The following is a 23485-nucleotide window of genomic DNA, read 5'->3' on the forward strand; positions in this document are numbered from 1 at the left end:
CCATTTACATATTCCCCTCCTTGACCCTCCCCTGTTGCGCCTGCGCAGTGTCACTTGGTGAATTTGAGGAAGGGTCTTTAGGGGTCTTTGGATGAAGGCTCCTTCAGCTTCGTCACAGTGGACTTTTTACCTTTGGCTCATTAGGAGGAACTGGCTGGAACCCAAGCTACCAAACCGACTGAAACCAGACTGGCTCCCCCTTTTTGCTGTAAATCTTGGCTATCTTGTCTCCTCAAGGTTGCAGCTGGTGCTGTAGAACTTCTTATCTCGGCATTTAATGAAGTCCTGCTTTTTTTAGCACAATTAGTTACATACAGCTCTAAACTAGATATTAATAATGTGTTTTAAAATGTTAGCTTGTTAGTAGGCCCTTATTATATAGTTGCTTAACCCTTAAAGTGTTAGTTCCCTCTATCAATATAACTTCCTAAACAAGTTTCATAACTTTTTACATAGAACTTAACCACCTTTTCCTTTTCCAAGTTCAGAGTCCGTGCCTCATTTGGTTATACCTGTAAACATTAAACATCTTAGCACGAATCACAACTGCATTTTTCACAGTTGGTACCATGCCAAGAAAATTGAAAGGTACGTCAGAGCAGTAGGAAAGCCAAAAATCTCCAAATTTACCCCTTTCTCGAGCCCCACATTGGGCGCCAATTATCTGTCGAGGGTTTTGATTGCGGGGTGACAATAAAACCCTAGCAGATATATTGTTAACGTCCTCTTCCCCCCCACTTCCCCCTTTTGCCCCTCCCTCTCCCCACTTCCCATTAAGGACAGGTGATCGGGAGGAAAAGAAGGACAGAGAGAAGAGAGCTGGAAAAATTAAAAATGTTTTACTAATGCTGCTAATAAGAATAGAGAAAATAACACAAAATATACAAAACCAATCTTGAAAGTTTCAGCAACTGCACAGCCTGCACCTGAAGTCCTAGACTGGACTCTGCAGCCAACCAGAGCTGGATTCAGTCTCTCACTAGGCCTCAGTTCGCAGGGATGACTAGCAAGGCCCTCTCCTAATGTCGGCCATAAGCAAAAGGGAAAAGAAGGGAAAGGGACATGATCCTCGTGATTTCCCACTTTTATATGAAGTATTCACGTGAATGGAATGTTATACTCCATTGGTCAGTTTCTTGGTCACCTGTTTCTCGTTGCCCCTCTCGCGAGATGTCCATCCATGCTTATCAATAAGTTTGCATTCCATTGCTATGTTTACCAAAACATGTGTCTGGTTCTCCAGGAAAATGCAGCTAATATGAAGGCTTTCCTGACAGGCAACATTCACTAAAAGAGAGACTTGTTTTTTAACAAAACCAGGACAGCATGGCTCTGATATTTCATTAGGAACCTTGTTTGTAAGTTCAACAGATAACTTACTTAAGCTGCCTTTGATACTTATCTTGAAATTCAAACTATATGTTTGAAACTTTGTAGAAAAAAAATTGAGGCTGAGCATGGGAGTTGCTTTCTACATTACTTGATCAGTGGCATAACTTAAGATTTCTGTAGTATCCAGGTATTGCAAACTCTAGAAGTATGAACAGAATTACCCCTGAAGTAGTATAGAGTATCTCCATTTAAGCTTAATTTAATAGAATCACTGAGTTGCAGCATTTGCAGACATTTACTTGTGAATGGAATTTATTTTTAAACTTTATTTGTAATATGTAATTATTTTTAACAGGGTGATGAGTCCTTCAACTTGCACAACAGCAACAGTCCTTATCATGAGAGAGATATAAACAAAAACTTTGAAAATGAAATTCTGCAAGAGAACGGCAATGCTCCAGTTACATCTGAGCAGATCATTCAATCTTCAGCTTTCCCTCGGGCAGATGTTCTTTCAAGCTCACTTGAGGCAGAGCATAGGTATGTACTTTATTATAATATAAAGAGTGTTCCTTCATGGTAAGTGAACATGTTTTAAATTCTTACTAGTTCATAAGTCGGAATCTGAAAACTGAGAACACATAAAATGTTTAATGAGTACTGTCGAAGTCTAACTTTTAGACATACTAATTTAACATGGAATATACTTTGTCTCTACTAGACTTGTGTACTGACATTTTAAACTTGCTTTACTAAAAATGTGTATTTCATTATAAAGAAATAAAGCAAACTACATAGTGACTTCATCCCTCTTATTTTGGTCTGCATGTCTAAGAAAAACAATGCATGTAACTGTTATTTGTATTAATAATACTTTAAATGCTGCATCTTATGTAAAACTCCAGTGAGTTTTTCCTCGTTAAAGAAATGAAATATTTCTGTAGCTGATATCAGTGATATCACAAGACAGTGCACTGGAAAGGGAGAAAGTAACTTCAAAAAAGAATGGAAACAATTTTAGTATCTCATAAAAGTAACTGCAGTAGCAACTGTTAGAGAGAGATACTGCTGGGAAATCACAACTCAGTCTGGAGGTGAGCTTGTCATGAGCTCTGTTAAATTCTTACTGTTCCTGGCAACTACAGAAATGTAGTGATAGATTTTTATTTTTATTTTTAGTGATAGATTCTACATATACATTGGACTAGAGAACTTTTCCTGTTCCTAGTACCTACAAAGGAAACTTTCATGATCTTTTATCCCTCATGAGTATGAAAAGTGAAATGCACCCTGCTCTGTTACTTTTTTTCACCATTGGCTATGGAGACAGAAATCTTTGGCTGCTAGAGACTGCTGATAAATAGGTTTGCCTCTGTCTTATAGTCAAAAATAACTCTCATTTGTCAATTCAAGTTACTTTGAATGGCCATCATAGGGTTTCTGAGCAAGCATCTTTCCTTGTGGTATCCCAGAGATGCTGTGTCTCTGTACTATACCAACCCTTTGGCTGAGATCTCTGCATGTATGTAGTCAGATGTTATGATAAGCCTTTTTGTGGCAAATTGGACTTGAAGTGACCAGCTGAACTGACAGGATACTTGTGCATACCTAATAACGGTATAGGCACATCTTATACAAAATAATGTCTTGGGCTTCCTTTCTGTTAGGAGAGTTTCCAATATGCAGTGATCATGTACTCATCCTGTTGGTGTCAAGTTTGCTAATCTGAAGCTTAATTTTTTTATGTAGTTCACACTTTAAACCATTCTGGAAACCTAATTTTGCTTTAAAGGTGTTACGGTTTAAGGCAAGGCGGCAATAAACTGTGGGAGACGCTCCCTGTTATCCCCTCACTTCCCGCCACCCCTTTCCCTTAGATCGGAAAGATGATAAGAAAGATAAAGGAAGAGAGACTTAGACTTCAAGTTGGAAAGTTTAAAAGGGGTTTTACTAATGTTACTAATAAATAGAGAATATATACAAAATCACTCTCAAGTGCTCGATGTGGAGTTGGCATCACTCCAGCAGTGGCGGAGCTGGTGGCTCCAGCAGGTGCAGTTCAGGCCCCCGGAAGTCATGGGTGGGACTTCACAGCAAACCAGAACCTGGTTGCATGGATTACAGGGCCTGAGGCCTATAGATCACAGACAGACAGACAGGGTCCTCTCTAGATGCCAGCCATGGTCAAAGAGAGAGTGACCTTCGTGATCACCCTCTTATATAGGGGGTATGACAATTATGGGATGGAATACTTCCTTTGGTCAGTTCTAGTCACTTGTTCCATCCACCCCTCCTCAAACATGCCCCTCTCTCAACGGAACGTGGGAAAACTTCTCAGTCTTTCTTGGCTACCATAGTAATAAATCTAAACATGAGCTTCTTCAGCATTCCGTTGGTCTCTTATCAGCACCAAGTACAGCATCCGAGGAAAAATATGCAGGCTAAAACTCAGAAAAGTACAGCCACCTAGGAGAACTTAGCTAAAAGAAAAATCACTAAAAGAGAACTGGTCTTGTTTTTAACAAAACCAGGACATTCCACCCCTTATTCCATACCATTTGAGTCGTACCCAAATCACTACTGCTTTCTGCCTGTCTTCAAATGTATATACACACACACACAAATATATGTATATCACTAGTTCATGAGTGCAAGTCTCTCTGTCACAGCAGTCTCTCTCTAGGCAGGAGAGATGATGTGCAATCTGATGCAGTTCGTGTCCAGGAATTGTCAGAAATGTCAGTCTCAGGCAAGTTACTGGACACCACTTGATGAGGTTAGCTCAGGATTCATCACCACCACTGCATCAACCTGAAAGACACTTATGGAACACTCTTAGTGTCATGCAGCAATTTCCCTCATACAGTTTGAAATTGAGTATTCTCACCCAGAATCAGATCTCCTTGAGGTACACATCAGACTTCACCATCCTTCCGCATCACCCACCAAGTACATCCAGGCCCTTGAGCAAAAACAATCCCACGAATAGGTTTGCCTTTGCCCAAAGCAGGAACAATCCAGACAGCTTTTCCTAGCATGTTCCTTCCATTCACCACAGGGACTTTATCCCCTTCTGTTTTATGTAAAAGCTCTTGACTGAGCAGGGCCAGCTCGATTGATTGATCCCCTGGTGTTAACTAACCAGGTGGCTTGTGCCAAATTCTTCTCCCAATTTTTAAAAGTACCACCTCTCATTGCCTTCAGAGTAGTTTTTAACAAACCATTATATCACTCAGTCTTCCCAGAGGCTGGTGCATGATAGGGGATATGATATATCCATTCAATACCATGTTCTTTGGCCCAGTTGGTTATGAGACTATTTTTAAAATGAGTCCCATTGTCTGACTCAGTTCTTTCTGGAGTACCATGTCGCCACAGGACTTGCTTTTCAAGGCCCAGAATAGTGTTCTGGGCAGTGGCATGAGACACAGGATATGTTTCCAGCCATCCCGTGGTTGCTTCCACCATTGTAAGCACATAGCGCTTGCCTTGGCATGTTCTAGGGAATATAAAATAGTCAATCTGCCAGGCCTCCCCATATTTATATTTCAACCACCTCCCCCCATACCACACAGGCTTTAACCTTTTGGCCTGCTTGATTGCAGCACATGTTTCACAATCATGGATAACCTGTGAAATAATGTCCATGGTTAAATCCACCCCTCGGTCCAAGCCCATTTATATGTTGCATCCCTTCCTTGATGCCCTGAAGCATCATGGGCCCACCGAGCTAGAAAAAGTTCACCTTTATGCTGCCAGTCCAAATCCAGCTCAGCTACTTTAATCTTAGCAGCTTGATCTGCTTGATGGTTGTTTTGATGTTCCTCAGTGGCTCGACTTTTAGGTACATGGGCATCCACATGCTGTACTTTTACAGTCAGGTTCTCTAGTTGAGCAGCAATGTCCTGTCACAATGGGGCAGCCCAAATAGGCTTGCCTCTGTGCTGCCAGTTATTTTGTTTCCACTGCTTTAACCACCCCCACAATGCATTTGCCACCATCCATGAGTCAGTATCAAGTACTGGCCACTTTTCTCTTTCAGCAGTGTCCAATGCCAACTGTATGGCTTTTACCTCTGCAAACTGGCTTGATTCACCTCGTCCCTCATCAGTTTCTGTGACTTGTCGTGTAGGACTCCAGATTTCCACTTTTGATGTTTTCCTACAAGATGACAGGATCCATCAGTGAACAGGGCATACTGCTTTTCAGTCTCTGGTAATTCATTATATGGTGGGGCTTCCTTAGCACACATCACCTCCTCTTCTTCAGGTGATGCTCCAAAATCTTTGCCTTCCGGCCAGTCTGTGATCATTTCTAAGATCCCCAGGCGATTAGGTTTCCATATTTGAGCCCTTTGTGTGATTAATGCAATCCACTTACTCCATGTAGCTTCAGTTGCATGATGCGTGGAAGAAACCTTATCCTTGAACATCCAGCCTAGTACTGGTAATCAGGGTGCCAGGAGGAGCTGCGCTTCAGTACCAATCACTTCTGAAGCAGCTTGAACTCCTTCCTATGCTGCCAGTATCTCTTTCTCAGTTGGAGTATAATTGGCCTCCGAGCCTTTGTATCCTCTACTCCAAAATCCTAGAGATCAACCTCGAGTCTCACCTGGTGCCTTTTGCCAGAGGCTCCGGGTAGGATCATTTTCCCCAGCTGCAGTATAGAGCACATTCTTAATACCTTGTCCTGTCCAGACTGGTCCAAGAGCTACTGCATGTACAATCTCTTGTTTAATTTGTTCAAAGGCTTGTCGCTGCTCAGAGCCCCATTGAAAGTCACATTTCTTTCAAGTCACTTGGTAAGGGGGGCGCACAATCTGGCTGTAATCTGGAATATGCATTTTCCAGAAGCCCACAACACCTAAGAAGGCTTGTGTTTCCTTTTTGCTAGTTGGTGGGGACATAGCTGTTATTTTGTTAATCACCTCTATTGGGATCTGGCGACGCCCATCTTGCCATTTAATACCCAGAAACTGAATCTCTCAGGCAGGTCCCTTGACCTTACCTCTCTTTATGGCAAAACCAGCTTTCAAAAGAATTTGAATTATTCTCTCACCTTTCTTGAAGACTTCTGCTGCTTTATCACCCCATACAATGATGTCATCAATGTATTGCAGGTGTTGTGCAGCTTTACCTTGTTCCAGTGCAGTCTGGCTCAGTCCATGGCAGATAGTAGGCCTGTGTTTCCACCCCTGGGGCAGTCCATTCCAGGTATACTGGATACCCCTCCAGGTAAAAGCAAACTGTGGCCTGCACTCTGCTGCTAAAGGAATAGAGAAAAACACATTAGCAATGTCAGTTGTGGCATACCACTTGGCTGCCTTTGACTGCAGTTCATATTGCAGTTCTAACATGTCTGGCACAGCAGCACTTAATGGTGGTGTAACTTCATTTAGGCCACGATAATCTACAGTCAGTCTCCATTCTCCATTCGGCTTTGGAACAGGCCATATAGGACTATTGAAAGGTGAGTGAGTTTTACTGATCACAGTATCACAGTATCACAGTATGTTTGGGACTGGAAGGGACCTCAAAAGATCATCTAGTCCAATCCCCACTGATCACTCCTTGACTCTCTAGTTGTTGGATCAGTTTATGAATGGGGATCAGGGAATCTCAGTTGGTGCGATATTGTCGTCTGTGCACCGTCATGGTAGCAATCAGCACCTGTTACTCTTTGACCTTAAGCAGTCCTACAACAGAAGGGTCATCAGAAAGACCAGGCAAATTAGACAGCTGTTTAATGTTCTCAGTTTCTACAGCTGTTATACCAAAGGCCCATTGATACCCTTTTGGGTCCTTAAAATAACCACTCCTTAGGTAATCTATACCAAGGATGCACGGAGCATCTGGACCAGTCAAAACAGTGTGCCTTTCCCACTCCTTTCCAGTTAGGCTCACTTCAGCCTCTAATACAGTCAATTCCTTAGATCCCCCAGTCACTCCTTCAATACTGACAGATACTGACCCTTTATGATTCGATGGCATCATTGTACACTGAGTACCAGTGTCTGCCAGGGCTTTATACTCATGCGGTTCACAGTATCACAGTATGTTTGGGATTGGAAGGGACCTCAAAAGATCATCTAGTCCAATCCCCCTGCTGGAGCAGGAACGCCTAGGTGAGGTTGCACAGGAACATGTCCAGGCGGGTTTTGAATGTCTCCAGAGAAGGAGACTCCACAACCCCCCTGGGCAGCCTGTTCCAGTGCTCTGTCACCCTTACTGAGAAGAAGTTTTTTCTCAAATTTAAGTGGAACCTCTTGTGTTCCAGCTTGATCCCATTACCCCTTGTCCTATCATTGTTTGCCACCGAGAAGAGCCTGGCTCCATCCTCATGGCACTCATCCTTTATATATTTATAAACATTAATAAGGTCACCCCTCAGTCTCCTCTTCTCCAAACTAAAGAGACCCAGCTCTCTCAGCCTTTCCTAATAAGGGAGGTGCTCCACTGCCTTAATCATCTTTGTTGGCCTACACTGGACCCTCTCCAGCAGTTCCCTGTCCTTCTTGAACTGAGGGGCCCAGAACTGGACACAATATTCCAGATGTGGTCTCACCAGGGCGGAGTAGAGGGGAAGGAGGACCTCTCTCGATCTACTAACCACCCCCCTTCTAATACACCCCAGGATGCCATTGGCCTTCCTGGCCACAAGGGCACAGTGCTGGCTCATGGTCATCCTGTTGTCCACCAGGACCCCCAGGTCCCTTTCCCCTACACTGCTCTCTAATATGTAATTTCCCAACCTATACTGGAACCTGGGGTTGTTCCTGCCCAGATGCAGGACTGTACACTTTCCCTTGTTAAATTTCATTAGGTTATTCCCCACCCAACTCTCCAGTTTGTCCAGGTCTCGCTGGATGGCAGCACAGCCTTCTGGCGTGTCAGCCACTCCTCCCAGCTTAGTGTCATCAGCAAACTTGCTGATAGTACACTCTATTCCCTCATCTAAATCGTTAATGAATATATTGAATAATATTGGCCCCAGTACTGACCCCTGAGGCACTCCACTAGATACTGGCCTCCAACTAGACTGCACCATTGACTACCATTCTCTGGCTTCTCTCCTTAAGCCAGTTTGTAACCCACCTCACTACTCTATTGTCTAGACCACACCTCCTCAACTTAGCTGTGAGGATGCTGTGGGAGACTGTGTCAAAGGCTTTACTGAAGTCAAGGTAGACCACATCCACCGCTCTGCCATCATCCATCCACCTTGTTACATTCTCATAAAAGGCTATGAGGTTGGTCAAGCATGACTTACCCTTGGTAAAGCCATGCTGACTGCCCCTAATAACCCTCTTATCCTTGATATGCCTTGAGATGGCACCAAGGATAAGCTGTTCCTTTACTTTCCCAGGAACAGAGGTGAGGCTGACCGGTCTATAATTACCCGGGTCCTCCTTCTTGCCCTTTTTGAAGACTGGAGTGACATTTGCTTTCCTCCAATCCTCAGGCACCTCTCCCATTTCCCAAGACTTGGCAAAGATGATGGAGAGCGGTCCAGCAATGACTTCAGCCAGCTCCCTCAGCACCTGCGGATGCATCCCATCTGGACCCATGGATTTATGGATGTCCAGACTATTTAATTGCTCCCTAACCCAGTCCTCATCGACTAAAGCAAACTCCTTCATTGACCTGGCTTCATCCAGGGTCTCAGGGATACAGGGCTCCCCAGGACAGCCTCTGGCAGAGTAGACAGAGACAAAGAAGGCATTCAGTAATTCTGCCTTCTCTGTATCTTCTGCCACCAGGGCACCCACCCCATTCATCAGTGGGCCTACATTGCCTCTGGTATTAGTTTTATCCGCTATGTATTTGAAGAAGTTCTTTTTGCTGTCCTTGACCCCTCTCGCCAGCTGTAACTCTAAGGAGGCCTTGGCTATCCTAGCTGCCTTCCTACATCCTCTAACAGCAGCCTTATATTCTTCCCAAGTGGCCAGCCCCTGCTTCCATGACCTGTAAACTCTCCTCTTCTGCTTGAGCATACCCAATAGATCCCTATTCAACCACACAGGCCTCCTGGCTCCCTTACTTGTTTTCCTACGTGTGGGGATGCTCTGATCCTGAGCGTGGAAGAAGCAATCTCTGAATGCAATCCAGCTATCTTGGGCCCCTTTTCCTTCAAGAAGTCTTGCCCATGGGATTTCCCCCAGCAATTGCTTGAAAAGGCCAAAGTTAGCCCTGCTAAAGTCCAGGGTTGCAATTCTACTCGCTATTCTGTTCCTGCCACACAAGATGCTGAACTCCACCATCTCGTGGTCACTGCAACCCAGGCAGCCCTCAACCTTTACTGCTTCGACCAGACCCTTCTTGTTCGTGAGGATGAGATCCAGCAGTGCACCTCTCCTAGTCGACTCCTCCACCATCTGCATGAGGAAGTTATCATCAATGCACTGGAGGAACCTCCTGGACTGTGGCTGGCTGGCTGAATGGTCCTTCCAGCAAACATCAGGGAAGTTAAAATCACCCACAACAACCAGGGCCTGTGACTGTGAGGCCACTCTCAGCTGCCCATAGAAGGCCTCATCAACTTCCTCAGCCTGATCTGGTGGCCTGTAACAGAAGCCCACAACAGTGTCACCCCTGCCAGCCTGCCCCTTGATCCTGACCCATATACTCTCAACTCGCTCATCATCCACTCCTGGGCAGAATTTAGTACATTGTAGTTGCTCTCTCACATAGAGAGCAACTCCACCACCTCGCCTGGCCGGCCTGTCTTTTCTGAAAAGGGCGTAGCCATCCATGACCACATTCCAGTCATGTGAACTGTCCCACCATGTTTCTGTAATTGCCACCAGATCATAATCTCCCGACCGAACATAGGATTCTAACTCCTCCTGCTTATTCCCCATGCTGCGCGCATTGGTGTAGAGGCATTTCAGGAAGCGAGCAGAGCACACCCATTTCTCCCTAGTGGCATAGGAGGCCACCCAGCCCTCATCAGTTTTAGAATGCTGCCTCACTGGGACAAGCCCAGCTACAACCCCATCCCCCTTCGAGCCTAGTTTAAAGTTCTCCAAATGAGCCCAGCTAATTCCTGCCCCAGCATCCTTTTGCCCCTATGAGATAAACCTTTCCTGCGTGACACTGTCCAGACTGGTGTCTTATAAAACCAACCATTATAAAAAAATCCAAAGCCCTGCCTGTAGCACCACTCTTGGAGCCAAACATTTAGAGGCTGAATTTTTCTATTCCATCTCACATCGTCACTTGAAGATGGAAGGAGTGAAGAGAAGATCACTTGAGCCCCTGAGTCTTTCACCATCCTTCCCAAGACCTTGAAATCGTTCTTCATTCCCCTCAGACTACGGGAAGCAGCTTCCTCCCCATCTGTCTGGAAGACCAGCAGCGGGTAGTAGTCTGTCGGGTGCACCAGTTTGGGGAGCTCTCTAGCGATATCCTTGATCCGGGCTCCAGGTAGACTACAAACTTCCCTAAGATGAGGGTCAACTCTGCATATTGGGCCCTCTGTTCCTTTCAGAAGGGAATTTCCTATTACTATCACCCTTCTTTCTTTCTTATCAGAGGCAGTCTTAAGTTGTGAAGTCAACCGCCTCTTCCTATGTGATCTTGTAGGCAGGCTTGGCACTACCTCCTCACCTACCTCTTCTTCAAGATCCAGGGCCTCAAACCTATTACGGAGGGGCACCTGGGGAGACAAAGGAGGCAGGGAGGGGGGCTGCCCGTGACGCCGAACCGGAATACGCTTCCAACCCTCGTTATCTTTTAGGACCCCTACCTCTGCCCGACAGCAACAAGGGTGGGGCCGTCTCAGGACTTCCGCCTCTGTCCGAGAGGGCAGGAGGTCCATCTCCTTTTGGGGGGTACCTCCCTGGGACCTTTCCGACTGGCACGTCAGGGTGTTACTCCACCAGTCGATCTCCCTTTCCCACTCCCTGATGGTCCTCAGCGTCTCAACCTCCTCCTTAAGTTTCACAACCATGTCAAGTTCTGACATACTTGGCCACCAAATCCACACAGCCCAATAAACTCTGTCGTCATTGTCCCTCTCCTCCACCTGGCTGGAGGCAGTGCCCCACTAATTGGTGATTTGCACAGTTTCTGGTAGGGAGACACAAGAATCCCTCCTATCCTGGCTGGAAAGCCTCCCACTGGAAACTGGAGCAGCTTTTCTCTTGGGAGCTTTCTTTTTCAACTCACGTACTTCGTTCCTGCAGATCAGCAGTGGGCTTGCCATGACAATTACTCATATCTTCTCCCTGGTCACGCAGAAAAAACCATCATTCACCTCGTGACATGTTGCATTTCTCTCGGGCTGATGCTGCAGAAGGGCATCTCTTCCCAATAGCTGTGGCTCGGGCCTGTGTATGTGACGAGTAGGATCTGTCCTCCCTCTTGGACAGTTTGTCACACAGTTTCTCCACAGCTGCGACACAGGCTTGTAGGGGAGAAGAAAGAGTGTCTTCATACTGCCGCAACATGTCTGCTACTTCACCCACAGTTAATAGATCGTCCTTTGAAAAGGTGAGTAATCCTTAAGTGCGGGCATAAGATGGTGGTGTGCTCTAAACAAACTTCCACAGTATACCTTGGGTACATGGCACTTCATCAGCATCTATAATTGTCTGTGGGTCACCATAAATTATCTCTCGCACAGCCAGTTCTCTCAGATACCTAATACCTCTCTCCATAGTAGTCCATTTGGTTGGACGGCATATGATATCATCTTTTAAAGGGTACCTGATTTTTACTGCTGACAAAATTCTTCTCCAGAGGCTTTGATTTCGTTTCTTCTTTGCCTTATCAATGCCACCATCTCTGGTCAGCGATCCCAACTGACTGGCTTCACTGCCATCTAAGTCCAAACTATTAGCCCCATTGTCCCAGCATCGAATGAGCCAAGTGACAATTGGATCGCCTTCACGACGGCTAAAGTCTTGTTTCACAGTCAGAGATAAGGAGCATTCTATTAGCTCGTCCTTTGCTGGTCACTTTGTTTTAGAAGGACTCACTGGTGGCTTTGCTGTAGTAGCCTGGGATAGCAGTGGAATGAGTTTAGAAGGGCTATGGGAGGAGCTGTAGATGGGCCCTCTTCTTCCTCCTCTGATTCTTCTTCAACATCACCTTGCTGTGTTCCAGAAACAACCTCTCCCTGCTCTGCTGTAGAAGGACCCTCTGCTTCGTCTTCCTCATCTTCCTTCACAATGGATTCCAATTGTGCTTTCTTTTGCTTCCTCATTGTTGGGGCAACCAATACTGCTGAAGTCTGAATGGCCATATTACATGTTGCGGGGGTCTGATTAGATGCAGAAACTGACATTGCAGTTGTAGTGGCTGCTGTATCCAAGTCAGGAACTGGAGCTACTGCAGAGTCTGTCGAGGGGGGTGCAGTAGCTGTCATGGATGTTGTAGCTTTAAAAGCGGCAACTCTTGCCGCAGGAGTAAGAATCGCTACAGTCCTCCTAAACAGTTTTATCAGCAGCAAAGACTGACATGCATTGCAGAGACCCAATAACGTCAACAACCTTTGCTTAAAGGTCCAGGGATATTCAAAACTCCCAAAAGCATCTGTAATTTCCTCTAATGACACAGGCAGGCATAGAATAGTTAAATAGCTCTTGTAATAAAATTTGACTCGAAATTAACTTGAATAACAGAAATTTATTCCAAATGGATTTCAACGCAATAAGCAAAAACAGCGCTGGGTAGCCTAAGAGTCCCCGCTCCCCAGTGGCACACGCGGGAAAAACGTCTTCCGGCCCTTTTATAGGGCCGACAGTCCTGGGTTCGTTCTCAGGGTGTCACGTCACTTGTTCTTTCTGCGCATGTGTCCTCTGTTGCCAGGCAGTTAATCTCCTATCTTCTCACCTACCCCTCCTCCCCCCCACACACCTTTAGAGGATCGAACATTTAAGGCAATTGCATAACAAAGAGCAGGGGCTTCCCGTGTTGCACAATAACCCCTGAGCGTTTCCTTTTAAGAAGCTTTAATGAACAAACATATCTAACTCTTAGAATTGTTTACAGCTCTCCTAAAATCTCACTCCTGAAACTGAGAAAACAAAAGGCACAGGTCTCTTTAATTTCTTCTGCTTCTACCGGAGAATTCCAAAAATGCATACTCCTGAAGTATGATAACAGTGAGTTGAGATACATCATGAACTTAACTAAAATCACATAAATCAGTGATACACAACCCAGGGCCACAGCTATAATAACAAGTTCAACTCTACTTCCAAAAGTAATGTTCTGCACAAAAACATAAACAAGAAGAATTAACCCCCAAAAAGGCATTATTAAATCCAAATCTATTTGCAACAACTTCCTTTAAAGTCAAAAACAAACTCAAACCACAGTCTGCTTTATGACTCATAAAGCACACAGATCTAGCGTTTCCCAAAGTTTCCTCCCACCACAGGATTCAAACACAGACCGCGCACATCAAAGCCCAATGCTTACACTTACACTACCCGGTAAGCTGTTTGCATTAATTGTCAGATACTGCTCATAGCCCATCTCAATCAAACACCATCCCTGCTCCTGCACAATAAAATCTGTCACGATTTCTCACGCAAATCCAAGTCACGGCACCAATAGAACCTGTCACGGTTTCTCTTATCTCATCCCAATACACTTTCTCTCTCTGTACGATCTTGTTGCTCCCAGTACTGTTATAAACGAAGACAAGTCTTTGAGCCAATTAATTAATTTTATTGAGCAAGCGAATTTAAAGCAAGCAGTAATTAGGCAAAACAGCGCTGGGTGACCGGGGGAAGCTCAGTTCCACCACGGCACAAAACTCAACTTTTCGTATGTGCTTATATATGTTATACACTTGTTCACGCGCTGGGACACCCTGACGAGTTAGCTCCTGGTTGGCTAGTCGACAGTGAAAGATGTTGCTGGGTGTCGCTTGGTGTTTCTGCCTCTGGAGTTCTGTTATCTGTTACACCATCTGGGAGCTCTGTTATCTGTTGCACCGTCCGGCCACTCTGTTATCTGTTGCACCATCCGGCCATTGGCTTGGTTGGGGTCCGGCATCCGGCTGTTGGCTTGGTTGGGGCCCGGCATCCGGCCATTGGCTTAACTACTATTTTTTACAAAATATAATGAAACTTGCACAAACGCAATTACTTCTTACAACGATATGCATAATATGATTGAACCCTACTCGATTTGTTCAACAACCTTGACCATTATTTATTACAATTCCCCCCTTTCCTTTCGAGCATCTATTTGTTGATCAAATCGAGTTACCGCTTCTTGGGCTAGTAAGATCATTTCAGCTTCTTCATCAGTACCATATCTTTGTAGCAGCATAAGGTGTACCTGCTCTACACGGCTTTTAACTAGTCCTATAAGTCGATTTAGGATACATCACATCTTCTTGATGATATAATATCCTTGGAATAATGGTAACTGACATGCAGTACTCTCGGGAACTGTTAAACACCTTTAAAGACATACATGGAGTAAGTCCCGTCCTGGAACATATCCATTTTGTTCCATTCGGGGGAATAATATATCTTGTGGTTTCATTAAGGCTCGGTATGATCTTACCACAAAGTGACCTCTTGGAATTTGGTACTTTACCTATACAAGTCCCTATCCCAGTTACATGTTGCATAGTTATCCCTCTTTTCTGCTTTTCCCAAAGACACTGAATAGGCGCAGACTCCTTACTTGTGGTATACAGACGATTATCCCCTATAGCTTCATAAAAAGGTGGATTAACGTTATAACACAACCAGCAACCAGTGGTTAGGTTGGGTTGAGTATAGTTTAGGGTTTGATAAGTAACCAGGATAATGTCCCACAGAGGATTCAAAGATTCTGAGGCTTCAGTATTCAGAGATTTCAAGGCTTCAGTGACAGTTTCCTCTCTTACTATTATATTCTCATTTTCTACTGTCTTTGTTTCCCTACCTAGAGGGGGAGGGGATTTTGCTACTGGATTGGGACCTATTGCTCGAAAGGTCAGTTTAACTTCTTCCTTCTTTATGATAAACATGCCTCCTTTGTCATTACCCAGCTGATAATACCGCATTCCCCAGGTTTTTCCAACAAGCCATCCATTATGTTCAGGATTTGTTATGTTCATGACTATGTATTTACAGTTGCCATCGGGTTCTAGTTTCCCACGGCGAGCCAATTGCATCCCGCCCCCGAGTCACTTAGAGGAAATGCATCCTGGAGGTCCCCATTCAACCTTTAAAAACTTATCCACATTGGCCTGAGGAATCTGCCAATTTGAGGCAATTGTTTCACACCCCCAGTAAGCGCAATAATAGTGTCCTGGGGTATTAAAAAAAAATGAGGGCCCTGTGCTAGGGCACATATAAAACCCCATTTCGTTAAGGCATGGCTTAACCTGAACTAATTGGCATAAGGTTGGAGTAAAAGAGGGTGACCCTGATGTGGTTTGTTGTTGTATTATCGTTTGGTCCTCCCATCGATAGAGGGTCCATTTAAAAGGTTGATGGGAACTCCCTTGGTTTATTGCTATTATTACCGGTAAGGTAAGGAGGATTAGGGAGAGCGACCCAGCCCTTAGTTGGCTGAAAATCAGCCAGTGGAGGTTCATTTTGTTGAGGGTTGTTCTGCTTAATGGAGCTGCTTTATTTTAGAAGTTTTCGGAGGCACTTGCCAATCCCCACAAGGATACCCCTCTGCCTTGCCCTGGGCCTACTCTGTTGCTTCAGAGTAGCCGGGTAAGTTATCTTCTCGGCAGCAGTTGTAGTCTTCAGGGAACTGCCTCCTGAATTCTCTTCTTGTTCTGTCACAACCCACTTTCTAATACTCAACCCAATAGGGCTATTTTCGAATACAAGGTTTTGGCCACTGTCCCGAATCCTCACAGGGTTTGGAACACTTCCTGTATCTTTTCTTACCAAAACGCTTCTTGCAATTCCTCTTGGTTATTTCCCAAATGTCTGGACTTACAGTCCAAACAGAGGGTACCTGAATAGTTTTATTACACCCTGTATCCCTAAGTTCTTCCTCTAATTGTGCAACAGTTTTGTACCAATCTCTTCTACAGTATTCGTAACTAGGATCCGTGCTATGTTCTCGTCCAGTGATTATTAATATCCTAATGGTATCTAAGGTTTTTCCCCATCACTCATTACACCATCGTTCAACATAAGGAAATTTTTTCCACTGCTGTATCCCGCACCCGTTACACACGCGACATACCCACGGATTGCATTGCTTACATACAGGACATGCGATGTGCGACTTCTATAATTCCTTACAATCGTCCATAAAAAGCCTGGTATCCAGGGCTATGCGTCACGTGTCTGTTTCCTCTTGAAGGTCAGCTTCAACTCATCCGGTTTCCCGGCGACTTCCCAGTCTGTGTGCAAAATAGGACCCTTTACTCGACTAGAGTGTGTCCAACCTCTTTCCGTGGTGCGGACTGCGGTATCTGTGGTGAGTAAAACAAGGAAAGGTCCCTCCCAGCGAGGGGTTAACGATGATTCCTTCCATGTTTTTATGAGTACTTGATCTCCTGGTTTAATACTATGTATTGCTATATCTAAAGGTGGTCTTTGAACCACCAGGCCTCGCTTTAACAGTTCTTGCCTCCTTTTCATGAGCTCTATAAGGTATTCTTGTAACATCTTTTCTTCCACTTTAGGGTGTTCTATTGGTTTCTCCAAATCATAGGGCACTCCATATAACATTTCAAAGGAGGAAAGTCCTGTATCAGCCCTCGGTTGTGTCCTTATGTTCAAGAGGGCTAAGGGGAGGCACTTCACCCAGCTCATTTTGGTCTCTATCCTCCAAAGTTTGCTTTATTAAGGTCTCATGTATTAATCCTTTACCTTGAGAATTCATTAGGCCCTTCTCTTCCCAAATTTTTCCGAACGTGTGAACTACCCCAAATGCATATTTAGAATCCGTAAATATTGTTCCTCTCTTATCTTTTAACAACTGTAATGCCCTCAATACTGCGAATAGTTCGCAGGCTTGTGCCGACCAACTTATGTTAAGGGGACCCGATTCTTTAATTGTCCAACTGTTCCCGTCTATTATAGCGTATCCTGACTTCCTTTTCCCGTACACTACCCGCGATGATCCATCTACAAACAATTTTTCTCCACATAACAACTCCTCTTCCTCTAAATACTCCCTTATCTTGGTTTGATATTCTATTACCCTGATACAATCATGGGAAGGAGATTCACTCGGTTCCCCATACAAAAATTGGGCTGGATTCTGTAAATTAGTGGTTTCAAGCTCTAACTTAGGAGAGTGCAATAGGATTCCTTCATATTTCAGTAACCTAGCATTCGTAATCCATTTGTCAGCTTTCTGCTGTAATACCCCTCGTATATTATGAGGTGTGTATACCTTTAATTCTCCTCCCATAGTTATTTTCCCGACCTCTTCGACTAAGAGAGCAGTAGCAACTATGGCCTGTAAACAGGTAGGCCAGCCGCGACTAACTGGATCTAATAATTTGGAATAATATCCTACGGGTTTCTTTTTACTTGCCAATCTTCCAATTTTTCTAACTTCTTTCTAATATCCGGCCATGACTTCGCCACAAACTGAGTTTTTAAAAGAGCTTGCCCAACCGGTGTCGTAGGGTCTATCCCAGAGTAAAGCTGCAAGCTCTTTCTTAATCTTTCTAACCATTCTGTGGGAGTCTCATCTTTCTTTTGTTGTTCATTAAAGGCTTTATTTATGTTCTGCCCTCAAGGGACCGATTCCTTAATCCCTTGTACGATTATAGTGCGGAGATCTCCCATATGGCCCCTGTGTTCCGGGTTTTGATTATCCCAATTAGGGCGCTGCTGGTTTCCCCAGACATACATACAATAATATACCATTTTTTCTTTACTCTTGTTTCTCGTGCAAAATGCACCTTCCCAATTTTTGAACATAAGGCCCAATGGGGAATCTCGGGGAATATCCGGTGACCTCTCCTTGGGTCCCTTCCCCATGAGATCAGAGGGCTTGCTCTTCCTCTGTCCCATCTTCTGGAGTGCCTTCTTTCACACACACACACACACCCCTCGTTCGTGGCTCACGCCCTCGCGGGCAATGAGAACCGCACTACTGGAGAGTCCCGCCCTGCCTTACGGCAGGGTCCACACTCGCTTCGCTTCCTCCCCAAAAAGGGAGGGGGGGGTGTCTCGTTCAAGCACACTGCAGGAAACCCACCCCAACCGAACGGAATCGCTTTCTATACTTACCCTCCCTGGGGTCTTCATCCGGTTCTTCGTGCACAAAGTTTTACGGGGCTTGATTCTTTTGCCTAATTACCTGAATTTAGGGTTCGGAGGTTAAGGTTTCGGGGCGATCCTTCGTCCACTCCAGGGCCGTCTGAAACTGGGACAGGGCGCCTCCCTGAAGTTTAGAAGTTCCTCCGAGAAATCCTTAATCCGAGTCACGGCACCAAAAATTGTTATAAATGAAGACAAGTCTTTGAGCCAATTAATTAATTTTATTGAGCAAGCGAATTTAAAGCAAGCAGTAATTAGGCAAAACAGCGCTGGGTGACCGGGGGAAGCTCAGTTCCACCACGGCACAAAACTCAACTTTTCGTATGTGCTTATATATGTTATACACTTGTTCACGCGCTGGGACACCCTGATGAATTAGCTCCTGGTTGGCTAGTCGACAGTGAAAGATGTTGCTGGGTGTCGCTTGGTGTTTCTGCCTCTGGAGTTCTGTTATCTGTTACACCATCTGGGAGCTCTGTTATCTGTTGCACCGTCCGGCCACTCTGTTATCTGTTGCACCATCCGGCCATTGGCTTGGTTGGGGTCCGGCATCCGGCTGTTGGCTTGGTTGGGGCCCGGCATCCGGCCATTGGCTTAACTACTATTTTTTACAAAATATAATGAAACTTGCACAAACGCAATTACTTCTTACAACGATATGCATAATATGATTGAACCCTACTCGATTTGTTCAACAACCTTGACCATTACAGTACGGTCTCATTTTCCCCGTATGGGCCACCAATTAAATCTGTTACGGTTTAAGGCAAGACGGCAATAAACCGTGGCAGACGCTCCCTGTTATCCCCTCACTTCCCACCACCCCTTTCCTTTGGACTGGAAAGATGATAAGAAAGATAAGAGGAAAGGAAGAGAGACTTAGACTTCAAGTTGGAAAGTTTAAAAGGGGTTTTACTAATGCTACTAATAAATAGAGAATATATACAAAATATACAAAACCACTCTCAAGTGCTTGATGTGGAGTTGGCATCACTTCAGCAGTGGCGGAGCTGGGTGTGCGGAGCTGGCGTGGCTCCAGCAGGTGCAGCGCAGGCCCCCAGAAGTCATGGGCGGGACTTCACAGCAAACCAGAACTTGGTTGCAGGGATGCAGGGCCTGAGGCCTATAGATCACAGGCAGACAGACAGGGTCCTCTCTAGATGCCGGCCATGGTCGAAGAGAGCTTGACCCTCGCGATCACCCTCTTATATAGGGGGTATGACAATTATGGGATGGAATACTTCCGTTGGTCAGTTCTAGTCACCTGTTCCATCCACCCCTCCTCAAACATGCCCCTCTCTCAACGGAACATGGGAAAACTTATCAGTCTTTCTTAGCTACCATAGTAATAAATCTAAACATGAACGTCTTCAGCATTCCGTTGGTCTTCTTATCAGCACCGAGTACAGCATCCGAGGAAAAATATGCAGGTTAAAATTCAGAAAATACAGCCACCTAGAAGAACTTAGCTGAAAGAAAAATCACTAAAAGAGAACCAGTCTTGTTTTTAACAAAACCAGGACAATCTTTTCTAAGGCTTTTAACCTACTATTACATAAGAGTTTGTTTAAAAAAAATATGGACTGATTAATCTGTTTATTACAGATCTTTACACATCTACGTAGGCAGAGCTTGAGATGTCTGAGTGTGCGTAGCAAATTCCTTAATGTTGTCCTTTTTATTTTAAAGGTTATTAAAAGAGATGGGCTGGCAGGAAGACAGTGAAAATGATGAAACATGTGCTCCACTAACAGAGGATGAGATGAGGGAATTCCAAGTCATTAGTGAACAGGTAATGCTAAGTTAATGTTCAGTTATGAACTTGTAGGTGGCTACCCTAAATGCCTACCTTTGAGGGGGATCTCCAGTAATTTTGATGATTAGGGATGCTGCCATTTCAGTCCCCTTTTTCTTTCTTCTCTCTTACCTCCTTGTGCTTTCGGAAGAATAGTTGCTTTAAAAAGATAGGGGACCAGTACTTATTGTAGATAAGGCCTATTCTCAAAATATCAATGGAAAGGTAGGGGAGTGGTTCCGAGTAGTTTCAGCATTGCTGGTAGTAGGATTGCACAAGCTTTCCATCTCCTCAGTGTAGACTGAGGAAAGGGAATTTTCTTTCAAGGTTTTTATGCAGCTTCCTTGGCTTTCCAAAATCTGAATTTTCTCTCTTGAAAATTGAAGGACGCTTAATTCACTGGTAACAAAGTCTGAAAAGGCAATCTAGACTTGAATTTATTTATTTTTTTTTTAATTAAGAGTGTTTTAGATACCTGATAGGGGTTGGGGTGGGGGGAGGAGAGGCACTAGAAGGGAGAATCTTGCATAATGTTAAATCTAAATAGTTGATATTTCCATAAATCTAGCCATGCAGGTGCTAATTAGAGTATTTGGAATATTAAACTATTAAATGCTTGGCTTATTGCCCAGCTTCTGTACTATGTCTGGAAATGCAGTAATTCCTTTCTTGTAGAGTAAGTTGTTTCCTTCTCTCCATTGTCTTTGACTTTCCAACTGTATCAGGTAGACAGACTGGAGTACCCATTCCTCGCTGCTGCTTCTCTTTCTGGGCCCTTTCCTCACTGCAGACCCTGCCCTTCTTAGCACAGATGTTTGCAGCAGACTGTGGGGAAAAGGGACTGCATCACAGGAGGGATCACTGGGGCAAAATGTCTGAGGAAGTGGGTGAGAAGACAGTAAGCTCTTGTTCACTGCAGGAGCATAGTTTAGCACAGTTGGAGGTTCTTGGATGCAGATGGCTGGCCCGGAAGTGAAAGCTTTCAGATGAATTTTCATTTGTGGGTATATATGAAATGGATTGTGAAGTGGATCTAATGTAGCCCATAGATGATGCTGAGAATGCTGAAATGTTGTGGTTGTGTTTAGCTTTTTCTTTCTCTGAATACATCTTGTTTTCTCATTTCAGTTACAAAAAAATGGCCTTCGGAAAAATGGCATTTTGAAAAATGGCTTCATCTGTGACTTTAAATTTAGCCCCTGGAAAAACAGTACTTTCAAACCTGCTCTGGAGAATGAGGATTCTGAGACAAGCAGCAGTGATACATCAGATGATGATGTGTGAAGATTTCTGTAACGTGTAGAAACTTGTTTTGATCTCATGAAAATCTGAGGATGTCTTGTCCAAAAAAAAAAAAAACCCACAAAACTAATTTATGTAGTAACATACCCCATTAGAGGAAGAATGATGAGACTTCTCTCTGAAGAATGCAAGGAATGTTGTAGGAATGTTGTGTTGAACATTACTATAATATCTTTGCAAACAAATGTTGTAGAATGAGGACTTGGGTTGACCCAGCGTTGACTTTGTTCATCACTGCAGCATTTCTGACTAGCAATGTGACCATGTAACTTTCTCATTTAATAATAAAAACAAAAGGAATTGTGTAATGTCTTGGAAAGCTTGTGTCTTAATATGTCTGTTAGGAAAAAAAGGGCAGATTAATGCAGTGTTTTGCTTGCCAAGTCAATTTCTTACAATGGAAATCCCTGAGTCCACTTTGTATGTAAAAAGGGCAATGTAGCATGTTGGCTAAAATAAGCAAAGTGCACTAAAACTCTTTTTCTTAATTGAGCTGTTGTACTGTTCTACTTTTTCCACACATAACTGTTCTTTAACCATTTGTAGTGTAGTCATAGTTATTAATGGGGTAAAAAAACCAACCAACCAACCAAACAAAAACAACAAAAAAACCCCAAACCCCAAACCAAACCAAACAAACAAAAAAACCAAACACCTGATGTTTTGGTTCCAAATTTCTAGAATTAAAATTTAAAGTGAAAGCTTTGTGGGGTATTGCAAGACCCAGTATTCTCACAGTGAACACGTTTCTTGTGGGAAAATAAGCTTTTAGATTTTATTATTCATGTGCAGAAGAAATAATTACACTGACTGAATTTGTCCACTACATGGAAAATAAACTGATTTACAGAGTATTGTCTTAGTGCATAGCATCAAGGGTGGTCTTTTAAAATCTACTAAGTTTTGTTTGCATTTATATTAAATGTGCTCTGGCAGCAGTGACTGCATTTCAGAATGGATTAAAAATCTTTATCACCAGATCTTTTATAGCAGCAGAAGTATATCTATGCAATAAGTACTTGTTTTACTTACTTTGTGTCAAACTTTTTATTTATAATCACACATTTAAAAACTAATGTTATATTATAGTTTTATTTGATTCATTTTAGTTCTTTAAATATTTTCCACAGGGTTGTACAAACTAAGTATCATTAGTTCATAAGCACAAAAGCTCTTAGTGATGTCACATACATTTATAACATTGTTTATATATAGACATTCCACCTTCAAAATATTTTGGAATTGCAATACTTCTTAAGTAATTTGTAATTTAAAACTCTAAAGCAAAAATGTTTATAAAACTGAGATTTTGTCCTTGTTTAACTTCTTTAGGAAAAGACATTTTTATAAGGTGGCATCTAACAATTTTGGGATTTTTTTTGTTTTGGGGACACACATGTCTAGGGTTTTTTGATGGTGTTTGTTTTTTTGTTTTTAAAGACAAAAAAAAGCTTTCTATTTTGGCACAATGTATCGAAATATGCCATTTTCTTGTCTAAATTTAAAAGGATAAAAATGTCTATTTTTAAAAGAGAAAACTGCTGTATTGATAATGAAGTATTTCCTACTTGTATACCTTATTTTTTTCTTTCCCCTCTCCTGCAGATTTTTTACTAACTTGGATGTCTTGGTGTAGTTTATTCTCTTTTTGGTTGTCACATGCTATCAACAGGATCTTCTGCCTATCATAGTTACTTAGTGGTATGTGAATACACTATTTTTACTACTAAGTGAAAAATTATTGCCTTGGTGTTTCTCAAACCAGGACATAGACAATTTTTTTTTCCTCTGTCTTCAATTTAATAAGTATCAGCTCTGTAACTAACCCTTTGGGAAGATACTATAATTATAGA

The 23485-nt window shown here is 43.5% G+C and overlaps 1 protein-coding gene and 1 long non-coding RNA gene across 19 annotated transcripts in view; one reads left to right on the forward strand and one right to left on the reverse strand.

The window, feature by feature from the left end:
• The window catches only part of LOC308051380 (vasculin-like), an 86570-nt gene extending 63285 nt beyond the window's left edge, over positions 1-23285 (forward strand). For 17 of the 18 annotated variants that reach the window (XM_080361795.1, XM_080361794.1, XM_080361780.1 and 14 more), the window contains 3 exons: positions 1688-1872; positions 20225-20327; positions 21459-23285. In XM_080361795.1, the coding sequence (XP_080217921.1) occupies positions 1688-1872; positions 20225-20327; positions 21459-21614 (444 nt within the window). In that variant the 3' untranslated portion in view covers positions 21615-23285. Of the gene's footprint in view, positions 1-1687; positions 1873-16616; positions 16734-20224; positions 20328-21458 lie in introns of all 18 variants that reach the window. The other variant, XR_013923474.1, reaches the window with a different exon arrangement.
• LOC308051383 lies at positions 14151-18821 on the reverse strand. Its single transcript, XR_013923475.1, has 3 exons — positions 18506-18821; positions 16521-16656; positions 14151-14391 (listed from the first exon to the last, which is right to left on the reverse strand). It is a non-coding gene; the product is annotated as an uncharacterized lncRNA (long non-coding RNA).
• Positions 23286-23485: the final 200 nt, after the last annotated feature.

Source organism: Nesoenas mayeri, assembly GCF_963082525.1.
Source record: "Nesoenas mayeri genome assembly, chromosome: W".
In the NCBI taxonomy this organism is placed as follows: domain Eukaryota; kingdom Metazoa; phylum Chordata; class Aves; order Columbiformes; family Columbidae; genus Nesoenas; species Nesoenas mayeri.